Genomic DNA, 20,567 nt, shown 5'->3' with positions numbered 1-20,567 from the left:
CTTAACTTTATTTTTCTAAGTAGGTTCCACACCTAGCAAGGAGCCCAACATGGGGCCCGAGCCCATGACCCCAACCAAGATCAAGACCTGAGCTGAGCTCAAGAGTAAAATGCCCAACCAAGTGAGCCACCCAGGCACCCCTATACTTGTGTATTTTAAAAACATGTCATTTGATGCTCATTTATTTGCCATAAATTTTGGTGTTTTTGTAAGGACTTCAGAATTTTCTGGAACTAGAACCCCAATTTATAATTCTGATTATTGCACAGACAAGGATGTGACTTACCAAGACTTGTCTTACCTTCCTTAGTGGGGAACAGCTTAGTTCTGGGGTCAGGTAGTGCCAGTGATCAGTAAGGCTGCTCACCCTGCGACCACCACTTCAGAACGCCTTCTTCTCTTCTCCCTCTTCCCTCAGCCTCACTGCCCCTAAAAGACAAAATCGAAAGCCAGCTCCTCCATAATTCATTCTGACACCTCCCACTTCCCGGAAATTACTCATTTTCTTTCCTCCAAACTTCCAGAACAGCTCATCCTGCCACCATATATACACACAGAACCTAACGTTTTCTACCCAGTTTATAGTTTTTGGTAAATATGTCATATCCCATATGAAATGATAATTTCCTTAGAATCAGTAATATTTTCTTTTGTCTTTATGTCTCATCCCTTCTTCCCTCATTCCAGTACCTGTGACAATGTAAAGCTATAATGGACACTCAATAATAATTCACTGAAACGGCATCAGTGGATGGAATTTCAGTCCAGATCAGTGAACGTCTGCCTCCTTCTGGATGCCATCATCCATAGCATAAATCCTTAAACCATTATTTCCCAAAGTGGGTTCCAGTTAAATAGTCTTTAAAATGTCTATGGTCAGAACTTTTGGGAAATTCTAGTTAAACAAAGTTAAACAGGACTCTTTATTGTAGGACTTCTCAAATTGTAGGCACTGAGAAGGAGATAGAGTGAATAATGTTTCCCAAAATTATGTGACCACAGAAACCTTGATCATTTTCTCAGGATGTATATTAGTTTCCTCTTACTGTTGTAACAAAATCACCTGAAGTTAGTGGCTGAAAACAATGCAAGTTTATCATCTTAAGAGTTCCTTTTGGATGCTCAAGGGGAGAATCCCTTTCCTTGCCTTTTCTGGCTTCTAGAGACTGGCCACCGTCATTGGACTACGATAGCTCCTTCCTCCCATCTTCAAGGCCAGCAATGTAGTGTAGGGGTGGAAAAATGTTTCCTTCTAGGTTCTTTGCCTGGTGTAATAATGAAATGGACATAAGATAGATTAATAGGAAAAAAACAAATTTGATTTCATACGTACAGGAGCCCCCTAAAAATATGAGACTCAAAGAAGTAAGCAAAGCAGGAAGCTTGTATACCTCTTAGACAAACAATCAATTTATGAAGAATTGACAGAACAAAAAGGTTTGGGTTTGGGCTACTAAATTAGTGAAAAAGTAACAAAGTTTGTTATATGGCCTCTTGGCCCTAACTTGCCTCTCTACTAATAAGGATGCCTTCTACCCTCCTGGTACAGGGAGGGTACTGCTCACATGAGAGATTTATTTCCTGCTTTCAGGAGGCACACACAGGAGAGAAGAGTGTCCTTCTTGCACTGACTGTCCCCCAAATAACTTTCATTCAAAATAATCAATATGCCAAAATGGCATATTTGAGGTGGCATATTCTGCTGCCCTTCACTAGCATCTTCCAGTCTTTCTCTGACCTCTGCTTCTGTCATCATACCTCTTCCTGTGACTCCTGACACTCTTGCCTCCCTTTTAAGGGTACTTCATGATTGCAGTGGGCCTACCTGGAAAATCCAGGATAATCTTCTCATCTCGACATCCTTGGCTTATTCACGTCTGCGAAGCCCCTTTGCTGTGTAAGGTAACATATTTTACAGGTTCTAGGGATTAGAAAGTGGCCGTCTTGGGGCATTTGGTCATCTGCTTGGGTCATGATCCTAGGGTCCTGGGGTCAAGACCCACATCGGGCTCCCTGCTCAGCGGGGAGTCTGCATCTCCCTCTGCCCCTCACCCCTGCTTGTGTTCTCCCTCCCTCTCTCACTCTGCTCTCTCTCTCTCTCAAATAAATAAATAAATAAAATTAAAAAAAAAAAGAAACAGATGATACAAGCTGTACAAATTACAAAGATCAAAAGTTTAGGGGTGTCTGTTCCATGCTGGGTATGAAACCTTTAAAAAAAATAAAAATAAGAAAAAAGTTTAAAGTTTACAGAAATGCAGAGAAAGTAATACTTAATAAAAATGTGGTTGTGGTTGGTATTTGAAACAGTATAAGAAAGGTTAAAAAAAAAAAAAGACATTGTGGTATTAAGACAGTTTAGATGATTACTTATACCAAGTAGGAGGATGGATGCCAGAAGAACCTATGGGCATAGCTAGAAGAGCACATGGAATTTGATTTTTCTAAAAAAATAGAACTTAATATGGAAACTTGTTATACCTGGCAAAGCAGGAGGGTAAAACTCTAACTTTATATAAATTTAAATGTTTCAAAAATTATTTTTGCCTTAGTTTGTCAATCCAGGATAATTTTTTTCCTAATAAACAGCCTCTGTGAGAATGAATATTTGCAAAATATGTCGAACTACTTCGAAAATAATACAGGAACAAAAGAAAACTTCATCATGATTATTGTTGTGTTTTATAAACCTATTATTCTCTTAGTTTAAAAGCATTACAAGAAATTAGACTATAATAACAGAATACAAATTTTTGGATATCTGAGAACATTTTGAAACAGAAGAGATAAGATGTGAGAGGGTTGTAAATTTGGCAAGATAGAGTTTTCTTCTTCATAGTTTGGGAATTATGTAGTTCCATCTAGTGTAAACACTGACTCCATTAATACTGAAAGGGAAAACATCCGGGAACTAATCCTACCTTTCCTTTTCGGGAATGAGGAGTGCAGTAAATTTCTCCCTCTTGTTAGGGGTCAGCAGTTTGATGGAGACTGTAATTCTGTGAATGTGCCATTTTTATAGACTGTGAAATGCAATAATAATTTCAGTGTTTTATTACAGGTATCAGTTTGTTTTCCTCCATCTATTCCATTTTATTACAAATTATATACATCCATATGATGAAGGTAATGTGCTTTCTTTCACTGAAGTGGAAGATATAGGACAGATTTGATAATATAAGTGTGGGGCACTTTTTTTTTTTTAACAATTTCGTAGGCTTTGTGCTCATAGATTGCATGCTGTACTTTTTATTTCAGTAACGTTTAACAAAATCATGGCCATGGAGGAAATTAAACTTACACAGAATGTCCATAATGAGGCTCTGAGTGCTGTTGTTTCAGGTACGGTACGGAATGGCTATGCGGAGTGGCAAATTAAAGAGACGAAAGCCATCTTTTCCTTATTGCTTCTAGGTACACAATTACTTGGATTTAACTATAAATTACTTGTACAGTAACCTCAACTGTCTGGGACACAACAAAGCAAAGGCAGCTCAAAGGGATGCCATTCATCCTCCAAACTCCTGGGGGGGGCTTCTTAGCCTTTTGCCCGACACCTAATGATTTTCTCTAGACATATAATTCTGTCCTGCTGGATTATTTAATCTCCTCTGTCATAGGCACAAGAAGCATAAATTTAAAAGGAGAAGGAATTATGAGAATCAGGCTCACCGATCTAACAAGAAGTGACAGTTAAACACATGAAAGAAGGAGGCAGAATACTTATTTTAAAATGGGCACAGAAATGTTTTAAGGCACAAGGGCATTGATAGGAACTGACCATCTTGAATACTTCCCTTAAGACATCATTTTATTGCCTCGAAGCCTAATAGTAATGGCCCTGAGATCCCAAGAACAGTTTACATTCTATTCATGTACAATGTGTTATGGAAAAATTTCTGTTCAAAATGCTTTTATTTTTGAAAATTTTTATACTGAAAGGAATAACAGTTAACCTCATCCTTCAATAATACCATATAAATAAGAATTGTCATAATATATTTCATTGAATGAGCCCTAAAATTCATCTATTTTTACTACTAGTGATCAGAACATTTTGATTTTTAAACTCGCATTTCAGTTTTGTTTCCCAAAATTCCTTCGAATGACTTACGTGGAAACTAACAGTGATTGGATTTACCCCACCTTTCTTGGCAGAGATATAAAGGTTCTGTGTATACTAATTCATTCTTGCTGGTTGATTTCCTGGGTGTTATGTCTTTTGTTTTGTTTTATCTGGAGCAGTTTCTCTCCTTTAAAAAAATAGGTTTAAAATAGCTTATTTAGATGTTATAAACTTTCCTCTTTGGGAAAGTAGAAGTCAGAGTTAGGACAGACGAGAGCTTTGGAAGACATTCTGCATTATGCCTGCCCTGAACTTCTCTTTTTCCCTTTTTGCCCCCACTCAACAACACAGATCCTCTGGCTAGTATGACTTACCAGTGTGTGAGAGCCTGGTTCCAGAGTAATTTTCTGTGACTCATGTTATAAAGATTTTACTACATCCTAAGGGAGGTTACAAAGAAGTCTGTTAGATCTTCCTAGTTTCTTATTGTTTAGGGTGAATTTGGGGAGAGGGACGAATGTTTTTCCTTTTTTCTCGATTATGTGGCTCCCTTGACAAACATTATCTTTCCTCATTAGAAACCACAGCTTTACTTTGCTGGTGGCTCATCTGCACAGTTCTATGATTATAAAGTTGATTTCTCAACTATTTCTTGTCCAAACCCCAGGTAAACCAGGTTTTATTTTAAGCTATTATTTCTTGGAATCATGAGAAATTGTATAGTCCACTGACCAGGAGCCTCAAACACAAGGTAGGAGAAGGCACCTTCTCCAGCACAAATTTGTGTTATCATAGGTCTTTGATGTTAGAATTTGACTCTGGCATTTAATTGGGGAAGAAACAGACACGTAATGATCTATCTCATTCCTACTTTCCGGTGATACAGCAAGGTATTTGTCTAACTGTCCCTTAGATGGCGTAGGAGGTAGTATTTAATATGAAAATAGGAAAAAATAGTATGCGCTGAACCGCTTTGCACTGGTGAAGAAGTAGATACATAGAACCTTCAAAAGCAGAGCTCTCATTCACTCCTTAATGGGAGTTTATTATCCCCTTTGTGCCAGGCATTGTGTTCTATGTGACTTCACAAGTAACATTTTTCTTAGAGCCATTGCCATGTCCTTTTAGTGCCCATAAGATAGCACACGAAAATGTGTCCTTTCCCCATGCTGACTTAAAAAAAAAAAAAAAAGGCGGAATAGAGGATTTGTACCATTAAAGTTGAATGGGGAAAATAAAAGGGATAGAGAAAATAATATACTTTAAACTGAGACCAAAGTATTAGCCTTAGGTTGCTAATTTTTGTTTTGATGGGTAGTAATTCAGATTTAATAAAATCAGAGCAGCCATAGATCACTTAAGTTCAGTCAAGAGTTTCCTTTTTCATTGATCAGGTGGATTCTTTCGTAGTTTTTTGGCTTCTGGGTGATTCTGTGTTTGTGTTTTCCGGGGCTCCTTCTCACCTCTTTCAGAACACAGTGGCGGTGTGGGGAGGTCAGTCCCCACAGCTTGATGCATAGCAGGCAAAACAAATCCCGAAAAAAAGTCATCTGCAGTCACAGCTGTTCCCCTCAAGTTACACTGTCATGGGAAGATGATCCGAAAACACAGCCACTTGAATGAGATGTAGCCCCCAAAAGACTTGTATCAAGGTAGCAAACTGAAAGAAGAAATGTGAAATTTTGTGGCAAATATTGTTTAAATCTTGTTTCTTGTTTTTAGCAGTACCTTAATTTAGGCGTGAGGAATAGGCTTGGCTAGAAAGAACCTAACGTTTCCTTATGCCCTTAGTTTGAAATCTAACCAATATTCAAGGATTTCTTCCTAAGGATTTCTCAAGTTTCCTTTCAGGAGGAGGCATTCTCCTACCTGAGCTTTCAAGAACAGATTTTATAACACTTGGAGTTAACTTAAACTTTTAAGATCCTAAGTTGGGGGTAGTGGCTTTTTCATACACCAGACTGCCATAACACAGAAATATTCTTTTGTTTCCATTCATCATTTAGGAATAAAAATGGGTCTTACTTTTATATATCTTCTTGAAGAACAGAAACATTCAAGAAACATTGAGGGGTCTATTTTTACCAAATTCATTACAGTAGAACAGTTCACTTGTATCTTGATGATTACGGCTTCTTATTTAGCACTTTAGATGCAGTATTTGTAAGTTCTTCCTTTTTGGCTTAGCCTTCAAATAGAAAGTTCTAAAAGAATAGCCATTCCCCAATGGGTTCTTGTCCGTTACAGTACACTGGTGATAAATGGAATCAATTTATTCTTAGTGGCTGTTTAATTAACCTAGAACTTAATTTTTTTATATGAAATAGTTCAACGTGATGAAATTTTCAGCTGAGACTCCAGAAGCTGAGCCAGAATAGAAAGAGAAAGAATGAGTATCTCTAAGCTACTGTCCCTCTCAATATTAACATTGTTAATTCTATTAAGCATAGAGGGAGCATAGATCTCTCCACTACACAGGCTCAATAAGTTGCCTGAGGGTCAGAGTCACACAGAATATGCTGACACAAATTTCATTGATACTTTAAGAAGCCACATTCAACTGCTTATCAGATATTGTTGCCAAGAGCAAGGGGTTGCCAAGAGGTCTGTTTGTTCTCTGGCTTTTATGTAGCCTACTGCCTTCCAGAATTTTTAACATAGAATTAGTGAGACATTAACAAAGACTACATCGTAGTATTTTCTTAAAATATACTTTATTTTTTTAGAGCAGTTGTAGTTTTATAGCAAAACTGAGCAGAAAGCACAGAGTTCCCACACATTGCCTGCCCCTGCAATGCAGTATTTTAACTTTAGAATTTTACTTTTATGAAAATCACAACTTTATTGAGAAATAATACACATAGCATCAAATTTACCTTTTTAAGGTGTACAGTTTTGTGTTTTTAGTACATTCATGGAGTTGTGCAACCACGACCACTCAAATTTCAGAATTAAAACTTACCTTTAATGAAGTTAAAATACCATTTAGAGAATTTAAAGAAGAGAAAAAATATCTCCCAAACTCATCATTCTCACCAAACATTTGTCATTTTGGGGTAAATTTTATTCTAGTTTTTTTTTTTTAAACATCCAGGTATTTTTACAAAGGATGATAAGAGTGTTCTACGCAGTTATTTAATTAACATTGTTCTGGTGAGAGTAGATGGCTCTGTCTCTTTAAGGCTGCTCACAGTGTGATGAGGTGTGCTGTGATCTTACTACTGTGTGCACACATGAAATTATTCAAGTGAAGAAAATAACTTCATGGCTGTGTATGCTGTGGTGTGTTGCTTTCCACGAAGCCGTCTCTTGGTATTTGAACATTCCAGAGCATTGTTAAAGCTTTATACTTTGGGTCATTAGTAGCAGGTAGACATCTTTTACTCTTTCATGCTAGGATGTGAGATCAATAAAAGATTAAATTAACTCACGAAGCTGTTGTGTTCTTAAATGCTGCTGTCCCCTCAGTCTAAGGGCAGCCGCAGCCCTGGACCTTGTGAAGAATTGACTCAGCTAGCATTAATGGGGGGTGCTGAGCAATGAAGTGTATAAAAGTGAACAATAAGAGAAAGACAGTGAAAACATAGGCACGGATATGAGCACATTTACAGAAGTTTTCCTAGTGGCCCAAAATTATATGAAAAGATGTTCTGGGATGTGAATTAAAACACTTCTTTTAGAATCATATGAAGAACATTTGAAAAATGTTATAATGTTATATGGAATAAAGGATGTGAGAAATGGGGTACTTATATGCTATGAGAGTATAATTGATCAACCTTTTAAGAGGCTAATTTGATTGCATCTATTTTTTTTTTAAAGATTTTATTTATTTATTCGACAGAGATAGAGACAACCAGTGAGAGAGGGAACACAAGCAGGGGGAGTGGGAGAGGAAGAAGCAGGCTCATAGCGGAAGAGCCTGACGTGGGGCTCGATCCCATAACGCCAGGATCACGCCCTGAGCTGAAGGCAGACGCCTAACCGCTGTGCCACCCAGGCGCCCCTGATTGCATCTATTAAGATTTAAAATGCTGCCCTCTTTAATTGAAGAATAGCACTCTTAAGAATTTTACAGAAGTGGGGGCGCCTGGGTGGCTTAGTTGGTTAACCGTCCGACTCGATCTCAGCTCAAGTCGTGATCTAAGGATCGTGGGTTCCAGCCCCACATTGGGCTCCACACTGGGCATGAGCCTACTTAAAAAATAAAAAAAGAATTTTGCAGAAGTAATAGCATTGTATATAAAAATACATATACAGAAATATTCATTGAAGCTGTATTTGCAATGGCAAGAAACAATCTATTGCTCAGCAGTAGGAAAATTGGCTAAATAAATCATGGTTCACAGAGCCATTAAGAAGAACAAGGTTCATATTGTGTGTGTGTGTGTGTGTGTGTGTGTGTGTGTGTGTGTGTGATGCCCAATGTAGATGTGCATGTTATACTTTCATGTGAAAAAATGAAAATTTTATATCTCCCTTTTTAAAAAAAAAAAAAAGGTGTATTTGAAGGTAAGTCTGTTCATGTGTAAGAAAACTGGGGTTGGGGATATTTTGCTTTATATTTTACATTATTTTTTCAACCGACTGGATTATGAATGATTTTTACTTTTCTTTTTCCTGTGTTTTTCAATCCCCACATTTGAAAAATTAAGTGACATTCTTAAGGCTTTCAGAAGATGAAATGATGGAGCAATTTGAGCTAAGCTATCAAAGTATTGCCAAGTAGAAATTCTTAAGGAACCAGCTTTAATGAACAGATAAAATTAATTTCTAATTAGTATACCAGCAGTTTAGGGGCCCATGGCTGGCTCAGTCAGTAAAGCAGGTGACTCCTGATCTCAGGGTTGTGAGTTCAAGCCCTGTGTTGGGTGTGGAGAATACTTAAAAAGTAAAATCTTAAAAAAAAATTAGTATATCAGTAGTTTATATGGAAAAAGATGTTTCTAAAATATGTGGAAATAGTTTTTACTCAGGTTAAACCTTTTGAAATTTTTATTTTTTCTAATCATAAAATATTATGAAACATTTTGAAGATATTTAAGAATATAAAGAAGGTAAAAAATCCTTTATAATCAGGGCACCTGGGTGGCTCAGTCAGTTACACGTCTGCCTTCGGCTCAGGTCATGATCCCAGGGTCCTGGGTTTGAGCCGTGTGTCTGGCTCCCTGCTCAGTGGGGAGCCTGCTTCTCCCTCTTCCTTTGCCCCTCCCCCTGCTTGCATGTGCTCTCTCTCAAGTAAATAAAGAAAATCTTTTTTTAAAAAGATTTATTTATTAGAGGGAAAAACAGAGCACAAGTGCAAGCAGGGGGAGGGACAGAGAAAGAGGGAGAAAGAGAATCTGAAGCAGACTCCCCGCTGAGCTTGGAGCCCAGGCCTGGGGCTGGATCCCATGATCCTGAGATCATGACCTGAGCATAAATCAAGAGTCAAACCCTTACCAAACCCTTAACCACCTGTGCCACCCAGGCACCCCCCCCCTTTTTAAAGATTCAAATAAATAAATAAAATCTTTTAAAAAATCCTTTATAATTCTATCAGTTGGAGATAACAGTAGGATAAGTCTTAAAACCTCATTTGTGCTATCATTTTGAAATTTCAGAAGAATTTATTTTCACCCTAATCACTTGTCTCTGCTGAATTAGTGGGGGGATACTTATGATCTTAATGAAGCTTCTTAAAGATTTCCTATAAAAAATTAACATTGTAATATTGCACATTGTAATAAAAGTTAAGGGAGTTAAAAGAGAAGGATAAAAATGCTGAAGGGTAATAAAGAAGGAGAGGAGGACAGACGAGCATGACAACCAAATCTTCCCATTATTAAAAGAAGTGTCTGTGATCAAACTAGTCAGTAAAGAAACTCCTCTTTGTGTCTCCCTCCTGCTGTCCTGGGCTAGTAGTCAACCAGCGATCACTGAGAATGGAAAGGACCATCACTGATCTGGAGTACTTGTGTTTTTTGGTACCTGGGAGTAATTCTCTAAGGGACTCAAATCCTCTTTTCATACTTGCGGGAGGAGCAATTGGGTTACAAAAGTAACCACCCTGAGATGCTCACCCCTGGCAGCAGGCCCTGGGTGCTCTGTTGTTAGCGGTCCATGGATTGTAGGTGGGCCTGGTCAGTAACTTCTTGAGGTCCCTCTGTCTCTTCACCCCCAAGTCCAGAATTGAATATTGAACTGTGCTTCCAGAGGCTGCAGCATCAAGTGGTTTCTAAATCCTCACCCTTTACTATGCCTCCTTTACCTTAAGGAATGGCTACCAAATTTGTGGGGTCTAGGAAAATGAAAAATGAAGAATTTTAAAACAGTACAAGCAAAACATTAGAACAAGCATAAGCTCTTTGGGACTGTACAAGTTACATTCCCATGACGCTGGCTCTGCTCACTTCAGCCTTTCCTCCTAACCCAGGGGTACCCTGTTGCTGAAAGAGGGTGCATACATAGTATCCCCAATCCTCTTTCTTCCCTTTTTTGAAATCATCTAGTCCTTAACTCCATACAGGGCTACAGATCTTCTGATCCTTGAAACAAAACTGCTCTTTGAGAATGAGGGACAGGTGTTGTAAGGAAGGAAAAAATTACTTTTACTACTATCCTCCTTGGTTCTCTACCTGGGGCTCTATAAATTAGACTGACAAAAAACAGATTAGTGGGGGGGAAAGGTTTTTTTAAAGATTTTATTGATTTATTTGAGCAAGAGGGAGAAAGGGAGAGCAAATGCTCAAGCCAGGGGAGGAGCAGAGAGGAAGGGAAAGGGATAAGCAGACCCTGCGCTGAGCACAAGCCCAACAGGGGGCGCAATCTCACAACCCCCGAGATGATAACCTGAGCCAAAACCAAGAGTTGGACACTTAACCAACTGAGCCACCCAAGTGCCCTGAAAAAAAAGTTTGGTCTTTTTGTTTTTGTCTTCTAAAAAGGTTTTATTTGTTTATTTGAGAGAGAGAGAGCATGAGCGGTGGGAGGGGCAGAGACACAAGCAGACTCCCCAAGGAGCGTGGAGCCCAACACAGGGCTCAGTCCCAGGACCCTGAGATCATGACCTGAGCTGAAATCAAGAGTCAGATGCTTAACCAACTGAGCCACCCAGGCGCCCCTGAAAAAAAAGTTTTTTAATGTGTGCGTCACACTTAGAATGGGAGTACTCGGAGATAATAACTTCAAGGGATGGTTAGAATTTGATTTTCCATACCATCTTAGCAATGGAACAATAAATATTTCGAGACACGACAAGAGAAGGTAAAAGGACTTTGAATTTCTAGGGGTGGCAAATTGTGGGGAGACAAATATAGAAAGAAACTAATGAAAGATAAAAGTTGCTTGGTAAGGTTTGTTATGTAGATTCTTTTGGTGCCATCTCCAGGCTGATAATGGTTTAAGTTTTCTCTTTTGTCCTTCTTGGCAGAGACTGGAGGGAGGATACCTGTGACAATGTTTGTCCTGCTTCTGGGCAAATAAGGGAAGGACAGAGAGCTTTTCCTGTACCTGCTTCTCAGTTGCCTTCAGCTCAAAATAATCCTTATTGCTAAAATGGCATATTCTGGAGTTGGCATAATCTACTCCCCTCAGTGTCCTCTCCAGGCAGATGCAGCTCCATGGGCGCAGGATTCAAAACCTTGTGCATAGTCAAAAAACTTGCCCCTCCTTCAAGCAGACACAGCCCTACACTGGAGCCCCCGGCCTGGCACTCGACGAGTAGCTTCATTCACCTCCAGCACACTTGGCTGGGCAGCCTCATGCAGGAGCAGCCTGCATATTCCTACACAGTCACCTTGCCTCGGGAACAATCTGGCTGGTCCCTTGACACGGAGTAGCAAGATCGATGAGCTAGAATGACCTTTCTTATTTTTTTAAAAGATTTATTTATTTGAGAGCATGCATGTGTGGGCTGGAGGGTAAGAGGAAGAGAGCATCTCAAGCAGACTTTGTGCTGAGCTTGGAGTCCGATGTGGGGCTTGATCCCATGACCCTGAGATCACAACCTGAGCCAAAACCAAGAGTCAGATGCTTAACCGGCTGCGCCACTCAGGCGCCTTGTCCTTTTGTCTTAATACGATAATCTAAATACATTAATTTGGGTTCCTTGAGTACCTAAACTTCTCCGGTTTACACTCTAGGCTGTAGCTCTTTGCCCTTTTTTTGGTTGTTTTTGCTCATATTTATTTAAAATTCCTTTTCTTAAAATGGCCTGTTATTGGGATCTGGCAATCCATCTCCCTAGCTTCACTGAATGAGGTGTTTTAGTAGTAGGCAAACAGATCTGTTGACTCTTCTATCATTCTGTTCTATGTTGGTGAGGTTTTAGATCTCACTTCTAGGTGAGATGATACTTGTTTAAAAAAGGAAAAATTTCAATGAAATATAAAAAGAGAAAAATGAATCATTATAATCCTTTTGGTCTTTTGTAATTATTGGCTAGCTTTGCCTGAGAGTAAGCCAGGGAAAGGTGAGGATTAAGGTAAATAAAATCAGGTCTAAAGAGGGTTTTTTAAATTGGGTGCTGACATTAAAAATTAAAAGGACATTAGATTCCCTTCCTTTCCCACACCCACCAAAAATAAATAATGCACACACCAAGAGTTATGGGAGATGGAATCTATGCATATTGGCCTTTGAAAACCCTGCGTTTTTTCCTACCATGAAATTATAGCAGGGTTGCATATGAGCCACGCTGAGCTGTTACACACCTGTCTCGCTTGCTCTTCAGATTCCAGTAGTACCAAGGAGCAGTTTGGAGTGGGACAGAGCCTGTGACGATGTACTTTATAAGTACCGATAAAAATCATCCAAGACCGATAACTAAGCCCCCTTGTACTTTTCCAAACTCTTTTGTAACCTGTATAAATGTTTTGTTTGTATGCATGTCTGTGTGTGAGTATAAGCATAGATGTGTGTGAGTGTGTGTGTGTGTGTGTGTATGTGTGTGCATGTTGGGAGAAGGGTTGGAAGTTCAAAGTCCAGTACTCACTATAGAAAAACATACTTTGTTTTATTTACTAGCATAGATCCTCAGATTTGTTTCAAATTTGTTTGCCATTTCTGATGGCAAGAGGTCAGAATCTATGGTTTTGAAACAGATTTCAGTACTCCTGTGGCTCAGTATTGTACCTGTGAACTTCCATACGAGATATTCCATCTGATCAGATTTATATGCAAAGATATATGAGATGTGTGCTTGCTCATCTTTTCTCTACATAAATACAGAATTTGTAGGCATATGAAATTCTCACCCCTGAAAATATTTAAAGCAGATTAGAAGAATATTTTCTTTGATTTTTATTTGAAAGCAGAACTTTCTTTCACTCTTCCATATTGCTTTGTTCCTAATCAAAGAATTGGTTCTCTAGGTTAGTGTGAATTAATATGTGCTCATTTTACCAGTCAAGATATAAGCTTGGGGGCGCTTGGGTAGCTCAGTTGTTAACCGTCTGCCTTCGGCTCAGGGCGTGATCCCAGAGTCCTGGGATCGAGCCCCACATCGGGCTCCTCCGCTGGGAGCCTGCTTCTTCCTCTCACTCCCCCTGCTTGTGTTCCCTCTCTCGCTGGCTGTCTCTCTCTGTCAGATAAATAAATAAAATCTTAAAAAAAAAAGATATAAGCTTGACCACAAAGAGCAGTACCGAAAATAACATTAATACAATAGAAATGTATTTCTATTTTTTGTAACAGCTTAGGGGTAGGCACTTCAGGACAATATGGTGGCTCTTTCCATAAGGACGTCTGGGACCTAAGTTCCTTCTCTTTGTTCCTTGGCCAGCCCTAGTGTGTGTTCTCCACCCATTAAGCACACATCCTGGAAGTTGACTATATCCCATTATCTAGAACTTCTCTATAGACTTTTTAGCAGAGAGCCAGGTAGCCAGCTAAAACTGGAGTTTAACATTTCATTAAGGAAATGGAGAATGGATACTGGGGCATAGCTGTCCATCCCTGTCACACTTGTCTGGAATCATGCTCTGCTCATCACATTTTCTACTCAGGGCAGTAAATGTTGTATGACATTAGCTTGTTAAGAAGTTAGACAAAAAATCTGACTTTAATTGCAAATGGCTTCTGTTATCAGAAATCAATTTTTACCATTTACCAGTGGCTTCCAGTGGTATTGTGTTAAGAAAGATTGTAGAGCTGTATTTGCACTGAACAGAAAAATAATTACACGATCAATAAGTGATACCCCTCGGCACAGGATAGGAGAATAATGTCATGTGTTATTTATCTTTAGTCTTAGTTCAGAGAACAATTCCTATAAAGTCATAGATTTTATCCTATGTAGCACTGTTACAGATTTCCCCAGTGATTCATTCCACTGCTACCAAGGATGGGTCTAAAATTGGGGGGGGGGGGTTGGGCTGGGACTTTATGTATAATGGAAATACCACTTACTAGTGGAAAGGAAGGCTTAATTAAATGACCAATTGAAATAAATTTTTAGAACACTTAGGTAAACCTGAGGATGCCAAGAAAGCCACCATTATGTGATCATATTCAGGGAAGAAAGGGTAAGAAATAGACTGGTAAGAATCAATTAATTTTCTCCTTGTTTATATGACTGAGTTAGTAGTTTGAAATACAGTATATGTGCTACCTTGTTTCGCTTTATCTTTCTGTGTAGCTTATCTCTTTAACTAGACTATGAGCTCTTGAGAAACAAGTCTAAACGTGACACCCCTCTGTGTCCCTGACAGTTTCTAGCACATCTTACACAAAGAGGGAACGCAGTAGGGATTTGCTGATTGCTGGACTGCATGGTGATCTAAGCTGGGTTTGGGGTTTTTTTGTTTTTTGTTTTGTTTTTGTTTTGTTTTGTTTTGTTTTTTGTATTCAAGGAGTTTTCTCACTGCATAAGCATTACTATCCTCAATTTATCTTTCTGACACTGAGGTTGAAGGTGACTAAGTGAATTGTACCATTCTTCTGGTGGTTCTGAATGCATTAGTGATCAGTAACAGAATTGACTAGCATAAATGGTAGTTGAGGATTTTCTTCCCCTCTTTTACATGTGTCATTTGGGCAGAAGCGAAGGACAATATTCAAGCTTCTCCAAGAGCTGCATGATAAATATTGCTGGATAAATTAATATCCTCTTGTAGATGAGAGCAGAACAAGGGGCCAGATCTGGCTGTCCTGATTTTGCTTTCCTTGTTCAGGCCACTGGTGGGAGTCACCCTTGCTCTTGGTTCAGGTCCCAGCTCCTCCCTTGCTTGTCTGTAACTGTGGGTGAGTCATGGCAACCTTGCTGGCCCTCCTTTTTCCAATGGTAAAAGAGAGATGAGTCTCTACCAGATGATGACTTATAAAGCGCCTCTGACTTCTGGAATGGAGGACCCTCTGAAACACAGAGTATTGCTGTTGCTGTGCTCGTTGTGTGATAATTAATTCATCTTCTCTTCTCCCGTCAACCAGATTTCCTGCTGAGGTAAGTAATGTGGAGTGGGTTTTTGGTTTTTTTTCCTTCAGCTTTTATTTCCTTTTGTGTGTGTCTGGCCTTGTAAATATGGTCAATAAATGCTACTATTATAACCCTTTTTGACAGCTCTATAATTTAATTGTAATTCATTCAGAACATCTTTTTAAGACAATGATGTGTATTGAAGATGCAGCTGTTCCAATCTCATCTGCTAAACTGACAGGATTGTTGCAATCACAGTCCCAGCAACTGTGGGAACTTCCGATCTATTCAAAGCCAAATATAGGGATATACTGTGTGTGTGTGTGTGTGTGTGTGTGTGTGTGTGTGCATGCACACGCCTGTGTGTGTGTGTGTGTGTGGCCACTCTGTGTACCCTAGTTTGGCAAAAAGTGACAGTGTGGTATTTAGAGAGAAGCATCATTTAAAATTGGCCTTTGCATAAATATGTAAATTATTCTGAAGTAGAAAAACTCTTAGATTTGTTTTCTGTGGTGAGCTAAGCTACATACCTTCTATTAATGTTGAGAGGTAGTCCCTCTGTTCACCTGAAGTGATTCCTGCCATCATTGGCTGGTGTCATTAGAATCCCATTGGTCACCAGCTGTTGTAATAGTTTGTTAGAACTGCCATAAGGGAGTACCATGACTGGGTGGCTTACACAACAGAAAGTGAAAACAAAAACAAAACAAAACAAAAACCAGAAACTCATTTTCTCATAGTTCTAGAGACTAGAAGTCCAAATCAGAGTGTTGGCAGGGTTGACTCCTTCTGAGGGCTGTGAGAGAGAATCTGCTTCATTCCTCTCTCCTAGGTTCTGGCAGCCTCAGGTGTTCTCTGGCTAGATAGATGTGCTCCCTGTGTCTTCAAATTGTCCTCCCTCTCTACACGTCTCTGTCCAAATTTCCCCTTTCTATAAGAACATGGATTAGGGCCCACCCTAATGACCTCATTTTAACTTGATTACTTCTGTAAAGACCCTCTCTCTGAATAAGGTCAATTCTGAGGTATTGGGGGTTAGGACTCCAGGGTATTCTGGAAGGGACAAACTTCAATTCATAGCAGCTGTCTACTTGAATATGCAGGAATTTGCTTCTTATGATGGCTGCAGATAATTTGTACCCTAAAAGGCTTTTGGGTGATTACAGTAAGATTCTCACTGAAATTATTTATTTATTTATTTATTTATTATTTATTTATTTATTTTAAAGATTTTATTTATTCATTTGAGAGAGAGAGAGAGACAGCCAGCAAGAGAGGGAACACAAGCAGGGGGAGTGGGAGAGGAAGAAGCAGACTCCTAGCAGAGGAGCCTGATGTGGGGCTCGATCTCAGATTGCTGGGATCACGCCCTGAGCCGAAGGCAGACGCTTAACGACTGCACCACCCAGGCGCCCCTGGAATTATTTATTTTATAATGATACTGTTCCTTTCATTTAATTTGGGCTATAACACAGAGCAATTAAATCTACCATCTTTCTTGATATTTGGCCAAGTAGTTGCAGTGGAGCTTGGCCTGCCTTTTGACCTTCACTGCCCTGAATACAACTTACTCATATTATGAAAGAGATATAATACCAGGTCACTTTGGAACTACCTAACTGGTAGATGAATTGAAGATGAATAACATGAGTCTTCCCCCCAATTCCAGTTCTCTGTCCGCCTTCGCCCACCACTTCGACTCCCTGTTGGAAGAGGGAGTTTGAATGTAATTCAAAAAGATGCTCCTGGTATCAGAAAATTCCTTCGTTTGAGGATTCTGGTGGGCTAGACCACAGTTTGTTATGAAACAGAAATTCGAAAATAGTATCTAAGACTAAGGGGGAAAAAATGAAAGGAATGGAGATAGTATGATGTGATAGAAATAACGGTGAACTGGATATTAGGAAAACAGACTCTGATCAAGGTTCTGCAGTTAACTAGTATGATCTTGGACGAATGAATTCACCTCCCTATCTCTCAGATACCTTCTAGCTTCAAGTCCTGTGATTCCAGGGTTGCCACAGCATAAGAAGAGGTGGTTAGAGAGTAATGATTTAGGTCAGTGCTTGAATGTTGTGTTTGGTGAAATCGTAAATGGTGTTGGGTCAGAGATTCAGCATAATCTGTGAAAGCATAAGTGATCGTTAAGTGCACTGCAGCTTGCAGTGTGATAACACTGCGGGGAAGTAAAATGAAGAGGAGGGAAGTAGAATTAGGACAGTTTGGTTGTAAGAAATATGAGAGAGGAGACCAAAAGATTACATTTGAGTAAAAAAAAAAAAAAAGGAGTAAAAGCTCTCAGAAACCTACCTATAGGTGGAGCAGGGAGCCACCTGTCTGGAGGGCCTCCACTCCAGCACTCTGATCAGCAGCCACGCCCGTATCTTTACCAACACTCAGGCTTATTTCTGCAGCCACACACTTGCTCATCAGCTCAGATATCCTACACATGCAAGAAAAAAGTAGTAAGATTGAAGGCTTCCTTTGCTTTCTAGGAGATTAGCACAGGGATCTAATTAGGAGAATGTGTGATTCCTGGTCTCTGCTCTTATGACCAACTCTTGGCGCTCCATTAACAAGCTCTTCAGCTTCACTGTCCTCCCTAAGAAACTAGACAGTGGGGTCTTCGTGGGTATATGCCGAGGGGAGAGTTGTTCCTATTTGAAGGAGTCAGATAGCCTGCTGGAACCTGTTGGAAGAAGGGCACAAGCCTCGCTGCAGCTCTCGATGTGCTGTGTGAGTAATACAGGATGTTGATTTCAAGGACCATCTTGAATGAAGACAAGCCAATAAATTCATTTCAGTGAGCTAGTAATTTTTTTTACAAGCCTGGCTTTTGATTCTCTTTTTGGAATCCCATTCTTTGAATTTAGGATCTTTGGAGAAGGAGTTGGGTTGGCTATAAGGCATGATAATACATTTATTAAATATTGATTAGAACAAATAGTAGTCATGGCACGCTGTGACATGTACTGTATTATATGTTTGAACAAAGGACTCTGTGAGCCTGATGGAAGGGGGAAATTAGTTCTATGAGAGGAGCATGGTCCCTGCAAGTTCTGCTTGGGGGAAGTGAGGGCAGGCCTCCTAAACATGGAGCTGTAGAAGAAAGACACAATTGCGAGGCAGGGAGTTTACCATGGACAGGGAAGATAGTGCTTGACGTATTCAGAATCCAGCCAGTAATCCAGTGTGTTTTGGGTTTAGGATTTGTAATGAGAAGTTAAAAGGCAAACCCCTGGAAAAGGGGTAGGTTAAAGCTAGACTATGAAAGATGTTGAACGCTGTGCCATGCTAGGGAGTTGAACTTGATCCTGTAGGTGAGAGACACACTGAAAGTTTTTTGTTTAATTGAAGTATAATTGACATCAAACATTGTATTAGTTTCAGGTGTACAACATAATGATTCCATATTTGTATATATTGGAAAATGATTACTACAGTAAGTCTAGTTAACATTTGTCACCATATATAGTTACAGATTATTTTCTTGTGATAAAAACTTAAGATCTCAGCAACTTTCAAACATGCAACACAGTATTATTAAGTATAGTCACTGTGTTGTACATTATGTCCCTGTAGCTTGTTTTATAACTGGGAGATACTCTTTTTTTTTTTTTTAAAGATTTTATTTATTTGACAGAGACAGCCAGCGAGAGAGGGAACACAAGCAGGGGGAGTGGGAGAGGGAGAAGCAGACTCCTAGCGGAGGAGCCTGATGTGGGGCTCGATCCCAGAACGCCGGGATCACGCCCTGAGCCGAAGGCAGACGCTTAACGACTGAGCCACCCAGGTGCCCCTATAACTGGGAGACACTCTTAATCCCCTTCATCCATATCCTCCTCCCACTCTCACCTCTGGCAACCACCCGTCTTTCCTCTGTAAGAGCTCAGTTTTTTAGATCTTTATTTCACTTAGCAAAATGCCCTCAAGGTCCATTCATGTTGTCCCCGATGACAAGATTTCATCCTTTTTTTTTTAAAAGATTTTATTTATTTATTTGACAGAGATAGAGACAGCCAGCGAGAGAGGGAACACAAGCAGGGGGAGTGGGAGAAGAAGCAGGCTCCTAGCAGAGGAGCCTGATGTGGGGCTCTATCCCATAACGCCGGGATCACGCCCTGAGCCGAAGGCAGACGCTTAACCACTGTGCCACCCAGATTTCATCCTTTTTAATGGCTGAAAAATACTCCATTGTATACATATATATTATGTTTTCTTTATCCATTCATCAATCCGTGGATACCTAGATTGTTTTCATTTCTTGGCTGTTAGAATAACGTTGCAGTGAACATGAAGATGCAGATATCTTTCCAAGTTAGTGTTTTCATTTCTTCAGATAAATACCCACAAGTTCTATTTTTCTTTTTTTTTCTTTTTTTTTGGTAGTTCTATTTTTAATTTTTTAGGAAACTTCCAAAAGTTTTAAAGCATGATTAGGTCTGCTTGTTAGGAAGATCATTGCCACATTTAGGAAGATATCACAACAGCCCCTTAGAGTATTGATTGGAACGTGCAAGACTGCCGTCAGGAAAATGAATTTGGAAACTATAGTAACACTCCAGTGAAAAAAGCAAGACACATTACCTTAATTCACGTGCTCATTATCTCGTCCTGCTGTTAACTTCTCTGGAGCTTCTACTCAGGAGCTTTTATCATGGTCATTTCAAGGTTAAGAGCTGCTGTCCTTTTTTTTTTAAAGTTCATTGGTACTTTCATTTTGCATTCTTTCTTTAATTCTTAAAAAAATAACAAATTTCCAAATGTCAAAAATTCAAGTTTAGAATGTATAAAGTGAACTCTTCTTCCCATCCCATCTGCATTGCCAATTTCTCCCTCCTCAAGATACCACTGTTTTTAGTTTTATGTGAATCTCTTTAGAGATTTTTCATGTATATACAAGAAAATATTAATCTGTATTCTTTCCATCCTATAATAAATATGTATGCAGACATACTGTTTTTGCATTTTTCACTGGAGTATTGTACTCTGGGTGTCCTGAGTGTAGTCTCCCATAATATGGATTTTACTGATGGCATCCCTGCAGTGTGGTTTCTTTGTCTTCTGTTTCTGTAAATTGGTAATTGGATCAAGGCACTATCAGAT

At 39.4% G+C, this 20,567-nt stretch overlaps 1 protein-coding gene across 1 annotated transcript in view; it reads left to right on the top strand.

Moving 5' to 3' along the window:
- The first annotated feature begins 3,258 nt into the window (after window positions 1-3,258).
- CRACD (capping protein inhibiting regulator of actin dynamics) overlaps window positions 3,259-20,567 on the top strand; it is a 120,556-nt gene continuing 103,247 nt past the window's right edge. Inside the window, exon 1 of the mRNA XM_019798440.2 lies at window positions 3,259-3,342. Coding sequence (XP_019653999.2) covers window positions 3,276-3,342 — 67 coding nt within the window. The 5' untranslated portion in view covers window positions 3,259-3,275. The remainder of the gene's footprint in view (window positions 3,343-20,567) is intronic.

Source organism: Ailuropoda melanoleuca, chromosome 11 (genome assembly GCF_002007445.2).
Source record: "Ailuropoda melanoleuca isolate Jingjing chromosome 11, ASM200744v2, whole genome shotgun sequence".
NCBI lineage: Eukaryota > Metazoa > Chordata > Mammalia > Carnivora > Ursidae > Ailuropoda > Ailuropoda melanoleuca.
The sequence above is the reverse complement of the archived record's forward strand: the minus strand, read 5'-3'. Positions and strand labels throughout refer to the sequence as shown.